Source organism: Eublepharis macularius, chromosome 10 (assembly GCF_028583425.1).
Source record: "Eublepharis macularius isolate TG4126 chromosome 10, MPM_Emac_v1.0, whole genome shotgun sequence".
Lineage (NCBI taxonomy): Eukaryota > Metazoa > Chordata > Lepidosauria > Squamata > Eublepharidae > Eublepharis > Eublepharis macularius.
Genome location: NC_072799.1, coordinates 28,959,865 through 28,968,889, shown reverse-complemented (window position 1 = coordinate 28,968,889; position 9,025 = coordinate 28,959,865). Strand labels below are relative to the sequence as shown.

Genomic DNA, 9,025 nt, shown 5'->3' with positions numbered 1-9,025 from the left:
GGTCTTGCCCTTCTAGCAAGATTTAATATGAAGAGAGGTTACAGATAAGATCTCTTCAGGAATCTGAAGACGGGAGCCTTCACTCTGGATAGCTCCTACCCTGAAAATCTTGATGGTCTCGAAGGGGCCACCGGACTCCGGTCCTGCTCTTCTCCTGCTACCCACCTCAGAACCCCAGATCTGGAGTTGAGAAGTGACTGGGGTGGTCTGCGGGGTGGGGGGCAGCGACAGTGCGCGCTCTCTTCGCGGGTTCGAGGCGCGCCGAGGCCTGCCGCTGGCCAAGCCGGCCAAGGGGAGGGGCTGCGCGACGGAGACGGGGGTCTCGCCAGCCTATGGAAAGGAGCCGCCTCGGCGCGGGACTCGCCGAAATCTATAAGAGCGGCTGCGCCTGCCGCTCGCCCCTTCTCCGGGATTCCTCAACAGCGCCAGAGCGCGCCCGGACGGGGCTCCCGAGGCGGCGGCGGCGTCTCCCTCGCGTGCTTCGCTTCCAGGGGGCGATTCCCGGTGCCTTCGCTCCCCTTCCTGGCCCAAGTCCCGGGCGGCGGGGGCAAAGCGGGAGCCGGCCCTCGGCGGCGGGGGCAAGATGACTTCGGTGCCGGCGCTCAACGCCAGCGACGGCCAGACGGGCGGCGGCTGGAACGAGAGCGGCGCGGCGGAGCGCGGCCCGGGCGGCAACCTCTCGTTCCCCGCAGCGGCGCCGGGCAACTTCTCCAATCAGTTCGTGCAGCCGTCGTGGCGCATCGCGCTCTGGTCGCTGGCCTACAGCGCCATGGTGGCCGTGGCCGTCTTCGGCAACCTGATCGTCATCTGGATCATCGTGGCCCACAAGCGCATGAGGACGGTGACCAACTACTTCCTGGTCAACCTGGCCTTCTCCGACGCCTCGGTGGCCGCCTTCAACACGCTGGTCAACTTCACCTTCGCGCTGCACGGCGAATGGTACTTCGGCGAGGCCTATTGCCGCTTCCAGAACTTCTTCCCCATCACCGCCGTCTTCGCCAGCATCTACTCCATGACCGCCATCGCCGTGGACAGGTGAGAGGCGCGGGGCGGGGGGGTGGGCCTGGCCTGCCCGCTTGGAGAGCCGCTCGCCTGGCTCAACTTCTCACCCGCCTCCTCCTGCTTTCTCTTCCTTCCCACGGGCATCTCATAAGGGCTGCGTGCGTGGACCGAACCAGCTGCACGCCTCTCCCAAGGCTCTGATACTTTCTCCGACATCTGGTATTCGGAGAGATATAGTGCCCCTGTGCTTTGAGGTTCCACTGCCTTTCCGTGCTGAAGAGCAAGATTCGAGTCCAGTTGCTCAGCTTTGACTCTCGAAAGCTCATATTCTGGAAATATGGTTGGTCCCTAAGGTGCAAGTGGACTCGAATCGTGCTCTTCCACTGCAGACTAATCCACCTGAAACTATTTTAGCCGTTGGTCTAATATCCTCCATCAAGTTCTGTAGGTCAGAACGATGCAGCGATCTGATGGTACAGACCATCAGACCATATGCTCAAGAAAACGATATCCTCTAAAATGATAGCAGGGTTTGAGTTCAGTGGCACCTTAGAGACCGGCAAGGTTTTCAGGATATAAGCTTTCGAGAATCAAAACTCCCTTCTTCAGATACCCTAAAACGATATATTGCACACCTGTTTTATTTTTTTAAAGATACACCTATCCTTCCTTGCCATCTTTACCCTCCTTTCTTCCTCCCTCCCTCGGCGCGTTAGGAGCATGTCTCCAAAAGCCAGCAGTTTCGCTCTGATGCGTGCTAAGCCGTTCAGATTTATGTTTGCCGCGGTATTCGTAGTAGGAGAAGGGCATCCTGGAAAACTGGGCGGGCGGAGCTGGGCGATGCTCCCCTCCGCTGCCTTTTAGCAAGCTCTCCCCGATGCCTTTCTATTGTTCCTCTCCCCGCCCCTCCACTCTGCCTCCCCGTCCCAATTGCTCAGGTCAATTTCCTCCTCTGGAAGTTTTTATCAATGAGACAAGGGGCTAGTGGGCGTGGCTACGACAGGCATGGAACGTGGAAGGAGCTCGCGAGTCTCCTCCGGCTGCGCTCAGCGTTCCGAGGTTTCCGCTCATGAATGAAATCGGCGCCATCCCGGTGTTCTCTTCCGAGGGCTGGAGCTGAATGAGGCAGCAGTCCCATCCTTTGGCAATCGTGCGCGCTCTAATGGGAGCCGGGTTGTTTCTGTTCACGCACCAAGCACAATCATGATCGTGCCGCTCTATTCAGCTTAGTGGAGTTCGCGAACTGAAGGCATCCCTCTGTTTCCTTTGTATTGGTTTAGGGATGTGCGCGCTTCATCTCTTCTTATAGCAGTAAATTATAGGGGTTTCTGCTTGCATTCAAACCTGGGAATCTTCCCAGTCCTTGGGTGAGGTGGAAAAAGTGGGTGGCTATTTAATTATGAAAGAATGGCTTTAATTGTACAAGCTCAGAAGTGCTTTTCAAGAGATCTAGCAATACTGAATTTCAGTGCCGTGGTTTTACTTAAGTCCTGGAGGACAGCCTAGAAAAATGAATGTTGCAGTTTCTGGCTATCAAGTTGCTGCTATTAGATCATCCACACTGTACTGATTCCTTTCTTAATTTCTTTTATGCAAATCGGCACCTGGTGATAATGAGTTCTATGGATCAATTTTGCATTGTTCATTCTCCGCCCCACCCCACCCCACACACACACCCCAAATGCTGCTGTGAGTTTTGCTTTGTTTGTACTGTCAGAGAGATTTAAATGGACTGGGTAAATATGAAGTATGTTAACTGAGACATGCCATCTTTGGCAGAAATCCTCACTCACTGAAATAAATTGTCAAGCTTTCCATTGAGTACCAGACTTCCAAGGTGACTAGACAGTCTATCAAAATTCCTTCCAATTTCCCCTGAAATGTCTACATTTTTTTTTTGGCCTGCATAGGACCCTCCAAATTCATTGCAGAGTTTGTTTTGGGTGAAATTTGATGGCAACTCTCACTGTAGGCTGCTTCCTGTCTCTTTAGTTAGAATGGTGCTGGGATTATTATAGAACAGAATTGCTGAATTAGGCACATGTCCTTAGACAGAAGTATTTTGCTATAGGTGAGAAAATCTTAACAGGTGAATACCTGATTGATACGCCAAAAGATCAGTTGAAAACCAGCCAGGCTTCTGGAGAAGCAGGGACTGCCTGTGCAGTTGTGTTCTAAGCCCTACATCATTTCCAAGTAATGGGCAGATTTTAAAAGTCCACAAAATACATTACCTGGTCTCCCTAATTTCCTCTGTGTTTCTCTTAGCCATTTTGTGGCCCACTGACAACTAGAAGAGATAAACAAACTAGCTCTGGAATTATTTACAAGAATTTCTCTGGACCTAGAAGTGATTTACATAGTGCAGTCCTAAACAGAGTTCCAGTGGGTTTACCATTGAAGTCAATGGAATTGGAAGGGAGTAACTATGCTTAGGACTGCACTGTTAGTTTTCCAAGAAGTTCTCTGGTGAGGGTCTGTTACAAGTCTGGCATCCAGGTGCACAAGGTGTGTTTAATGGCATACGTGTGTTTGAACATGTGGATAAGGTGGTAGCCAGAGGGTGGTGATCCGGAGCATGCCTCAGTAAGAAACTAAAGGGTGAGGAAGTGATGAGACAAATAAACCACTGAATGTGAATTCAACCAGTGTGGTATAGTGGATAGAATGTCAGACGAGGATTCCGGCAGAGCCAGGTTCCAATTCCCACTCTGCTGTGGAAGCTCACATGGTGACTTGGGGCCAGTCATACTCTCTCAGCCTAACCTACCTCACAGGGGTGTTGTTGTAAGAAAATGGACAAAGGGGGAACTATGTTCTATGCCTCTCTGAGTCCACACTGGGGCCAAAAGCCCTGATACATTGTATTTGTTTATTTAATAAAATATAATATGATCAATACAACAGGATAGAGGTTGCAGAAATTTGAAAACAAGCATAAATCCAAACACAGAAATCAAACATTTCTGGAGGGAAAGTGTAAGTAATTAAACATGACATCTTTAACAACACAGAAACTACCCAGTAGGAGCATATCTGCATCAGCAGATGGTACCCAGTAGAATACTCTAACGTTCCTGTCCCTTACCAGAGCATCTCTCTGAGCCATTTCGTATGGCATAGCCCTATTTGCTGAGTAAAAAAAAAACAAAACCTCTATTGAATAATCCAGTTTTTCACTTTGCAGAAAGCCAGAAGAGTGGGAGCTTTCCTGACCTGCTCTGGCAGGCCATTCCATAAGGTAAGGGGCTCCCACAGAGAAAGTGGGTGTGCAGGCAGCTGTTGATGTTGCCCATTTGCAGGGTGGTCTCTAGAAGGCCCTGTTCAGATGAATGAAGATGCTGTGGTGGAGCACAGGGAGAGAGGCAGAACATAGGGAGAGAGGCGGTCGCACAGATATGGGGGGGGGCAAGGCCATGAAGGGCTTTGTGTGTGATAGTCAAAACCTTGAACTGAGTCCAGTAACTGATAGGATGGAGCCAATGGAGTGACTACAGAGTGGGAATGATATGCATGCTCTGCTGAGCTTCTAAAAGTAAGCGAGCTGAGGCATTCTGTACCAACTGGAGGGTTCAAGATGATTTTGAGGAGAGACCTATGCAGAGTTCATTACAGAAGTCTAGTCTTGATGTTACCCACCACCTTGCCAATGTGGGGGTTCGTGGAACAGCCCTGCAATGGCTGAACTCCTTCCTTCGTAATCAGGGACAGAGGGTGGCACTTGGGGAACAGATGTCTGCTTGCCATTCTTTGGTATGCAGTGTCCCTCGGGGCAATTCTTTCCCCAATGCTATTTAACATCTATATGCGCCCCCTCGCCCAGTTAGCCCACAGCTTTGGGCTGGGTTGTCACCAGTATGCGGATGACACTCAGCTCTATCTGCTGATGGATGGCCAGTCTGATCTCGCTCTGGATTCCTTGGCCAAGGGTCTTGAGGCTGTGACGGCATGGTTACATCAAAGTTGCCTGAAATTGAATCCCCTGAAGATGGAGGTTCTGTGTCTGGGTCATGGGGAGATTGAGCTGGGAACTCAGATCCCAGCCCTCGACGGGGTATAACTGAAACCTTCACCAACAGTGAGGAGCCTGGGTGTGACCTTGGATGCCACACTTTCAATGGAGGCCCAGGTCACGACTATTGCCAGGTCTGCCTTTTTTCATCTTCGACAGGCCAGGTAACTGGCACCCTATCTTTCGCCCTGGGACCTGGCCACAGTAATCCATGCAACGGTCATCTCCAGGCTAGACTACTGCAACGCACTCTACGCTGGGCTGCCCTTGGGCTTGACCCGGAAGTTACAGCTGGTCCAGAATGCAGCGGCACGTGTCCTTACCGGAACGCCAAACTGAGTGCACATCCATCCTGCGCTGTGCCAGCTGCACTGGCTCCCAGTGGAATTCCGGATCTGGTTCAAGGTGTTAACATTGATGTTTAAAGTCCTTCACGGACTGGGACCTGCATACCTGCGGGACCACCTCTTCCATTAAGTCCCCTGCAGGGTGTTGCGCTCTGCAGACGAGCAACTCCTGGTGGTCCCTGGCCTGAAGGACATCCATCTGGCCTCAACCAGGGCCAGGGCTTTTTCTGCCCTGGCCCCAGCCTGGTGGAACACTCTCCTGCTGAAGATCCAGACCCTGCAGGACCAGTTATAGTTCCGCAGAGCCTGTAAAACAGAGATGTTCCGCCAGGACTTTGGCTGAGTGCTGCTGCCCGTGGCCATCTGCTATGCCCATATACGGACTCCCAATATTTGTTTAAACAGCCTGCACCCGGACTATTTTAATGACTTAAAAAAATTATTGATTTTATGGTTTTGTGACTTTTAATTTATTTTTTGAATGTTGCTAGCCACCCTGAGCCCATTTGTGGGGAGGGTGGGGTATAAATAAAATAAAATAAATAAATACATCCAGGTGGCCAGATCAGCTGCATCAGAGACCCAACTTCCGGGCCTATATGAGTTGGGAGAAGGCCTTTTTTGCAGCTGTGACAGACTGCACTTGAAGGCAGGTTTCCTAAGTGCAGCCATCATAGAACGTGGAGGGAAAGAGTTAATTCTTGCTTGGAATACAGAACTTGAGTGACAGGCTGCTCCCTCCTCTCTGATAGGTTACTCTCCTTCAGGCTGACAGTGGGTTTGTGATAGGATTTGGGGGAGTTTGTGAGTGAGTCTGACAGGGAAGGTCAGACAGGTTCCCCTCTGGAGTGAGGAAAGAGGAAATGTATGCCTTAATTGTAACATCGCTGTCCTGAAGAATTCTATTCAAGAATTCTTAGTATAAGTGTCAGCATAAGCTGAAGCTCACTTGACATCAGGGCTGGCCCGCCCATTGAGGCTGGCCCAGCAGCCACCTCAGGGCGCTAAGGTACTGGAGGGGTGCTGGCCCAGGGGCAGGGGTGCGTGCCACAGAACTGCCACCGCTGCCACTGGCCAGCACATGCTGGTGGCGGCAGTGTGGGGCAGCTGAGCGGGCAGCCTCCTATTCAGTTGCTCTGTGGGCCAGGCGCAGCCGGCAGCCAGGACGGCCAGCTGTGCCTGGCCTGCAGAGCAGCCTGCACACTCACCAGCCCTGCGTGATGACATCACATGCAGTGATGTCATCATGCAGCCTGGCATGTGCACACACTTGTGCGCGCACGCACAGAGGCAGCCATTAAGCTGCCTCAGGTCCCGGTGATGCTGGAGCCGGCCCTGCTTGACACAGACACCATAGAACTGGGAGTGTGTTTTTGCAAAAGTGATTAGGTAGTAGGTTGAGATTCCCTTTCAAGCCAAAATAATCTTCTTAAGAGAAGATTAATTCCTGCCCAGTTTCTAAAGGGTGCTTGGTTTTGAGGAGGGCCCCAGGTCTGTTGTCAAAGGAAAATAGTTTTTAAACTAACTCCAGGAAACCTGAGCTGTCATAGGAAACTGTGAAGAAACATTATTGCTGTAACTAAAGTATTAAGTAAAACACCTCTCACTGTTAATAAACAAAAATATCAGAAACTAAGCTTCAATGAAACTACTTTGCCTGCTAATTAAAGTGTATTTTATACTACCAACAAAATTTTACCTCAGCACTTCCATTCCCTGATTACGCAATCCTTGCCTGTTAAATAAAGTTATTCTTTTTTTAATGTTATACAGTCTGCAGTGCCATTTTCAACAAAACAGGAAGAGGACTCCTGTTTCTCCTCATCAAGTTCTTGGGCTGGGCTAAAAAGCAAATTTATATCAGACAGTGAGGTTGGGACAAACAGACTTTCAGACCACAAAGATTAACACGCTACTTGGGGCTGCGTAGCCAAAGCAAGCAAACTGAATTTTGGTGGGAAAATCTGCCTCACAGTCAAGGAGTGAAAGGGTCAGTCATAGCAGTTGCATTTACTTGCTTCTCTAGCAGCAGTGCTAAATCTTGTATAACCTCTAGGCTCTTAATTGAATCAGACAGGGTCAGTTGAACCCCATCAAAGGTTGGAAGCACAATTTCCTTAAAAATCTCTGCCTTTCCAACCAGCATAAGTTCTGTCTTGTCTGGGTTCAGTTTCAATTTGTTTCCTTCCAGCCATTTGACCATAGCTCACTCAGGACTTCTACAGCATCACCAGAGGATTTGGAGAGCAAGATAAAGAGCTGGGTATCATATGCATATTGATGGCATCCAATTTCATAGCTATTAATTGTTTCTCCTAAAGGCTTACATAGAGGATGAGATTGTGCCTTGTGGAATCCTACAAAATAATTCCCATACTGAAGATGGCTGGTCTCTAACAGAGCAAACCTTTAAGTCTGTCCCATGAAGAACAATTTAACCCATACAAAGCATGTCCTGTGATACCTACTTCTGCCTCCAAATTCCTCAACAGGATGGCATGATCTACTGTATCAAAGGTGCAGATAGATCCATGAGAAGCAACAAAGAAGCATGCCCTTTGTCTATATTCAGATGGAGGTCATCAACTAAAGCCATCAGAGCAATCTCCATTCCATGTCCCAGCCTGGGCAATAATTGGCTACATCATTTTTGTCTAGGAATCTTTTTTTAAATAAATAAATATGAGTGCATTTGTATTATAATTTTATTGCTAGTTATATAATAATTACTTTTGTTCCTGGTTTTATTTTTGCTTTAAAGGGCATTAAATTCTCTTTTGAGGACATAAGCCAATTCACATGTCACAACGAAGATCAGTGATATTTATTTAATTCAATTTATATTCCGCCCTCCCCGCATCAGCAGGCTCAGGGCGGATTACAATTGGTATAGTAATTTAAAATACATACAACTTTAAAACCAATAAAACCACATAAATATTTTAAACACACAGCAGCAGACTTCTCCAATAACCACCGCCCAACCATCTCCAAAGTATTTAACAGGCTGGGTGGGTAGGGGGGTATGTTTTCCTCTAGTCAGCTGGTGGGGAGGCCCAACCAGCATCAACCATACGCCTGGCAGAACAGCTCCATCTTGCAGGCCCGGCGGAAGGATAACAAATCCAGCTGGGCCCTAGTCTCTTTAGACAGAGTGTTCCACCAGGTTGGAGCCAGGACTGATAAAGGCCCTGGCCCTGGCCGACGCTAGGCAGGCCTCCCTGGGACCAGGGACCATTAACAGCTGTTTGTCGCTGGATCGAAGCATCCTCTGGGGCTCATATAGGGAGAGGCGGTCCCGCAGATACGCCAGTCCCAGTCCGCATAGGGCTTTATAGATTAATACCATATATAATCTTCAGACATAATAGCTGTGACTCTTGGGAAGAGGAGTTGATATCCAACCTCTGTACTATTTCCTAATCAGAAATGTACCTGGTGTCTGGAGTCTGTGGTTCAGCCCCCGAACTTGCCAGGAGAAGGGGACAGAAGACAGCCAGGAGGCAGCTGCCCAGCCGCCCCAACAGCCCCCCAGGGCCAGAACCTGCCAGCACCCAAGCCCCAGAGGGTCAGAAGGAGCAGGTGGAAGCCAGCGAGCCCTGACAGGGGAAGTAAGGACAGCCAGGAGGGGGTCAGGGCGCAGGGAGAAGGCACAAGAAATAGG

The 9,025-nt window shown here is 49.7% G+C and overlaps 1 protein-coding gene across 1 annotated transcript in view; it reads left to right on the top strand.

Moving 5' to 3' along the window:
* The first annotated feature begins 583 nt into the window (after window positions 1–583).
* TACR3 (tachykinin receptor 3) overlaps window positions 584–9,025 on the top strand; it is a 57,706-nt gene continuing 49,264 nt past the window's right edge. The window contains exon 1 of the mRNA XM_054990421.1: window positions 584–1,035. Within this exon, the coding sequence (XP_054846396.1) occupies window positions 584–1,035 (452 nt within the window). The remainder of the gene's footprint in view (window positions 1,036–9,025) is intronic.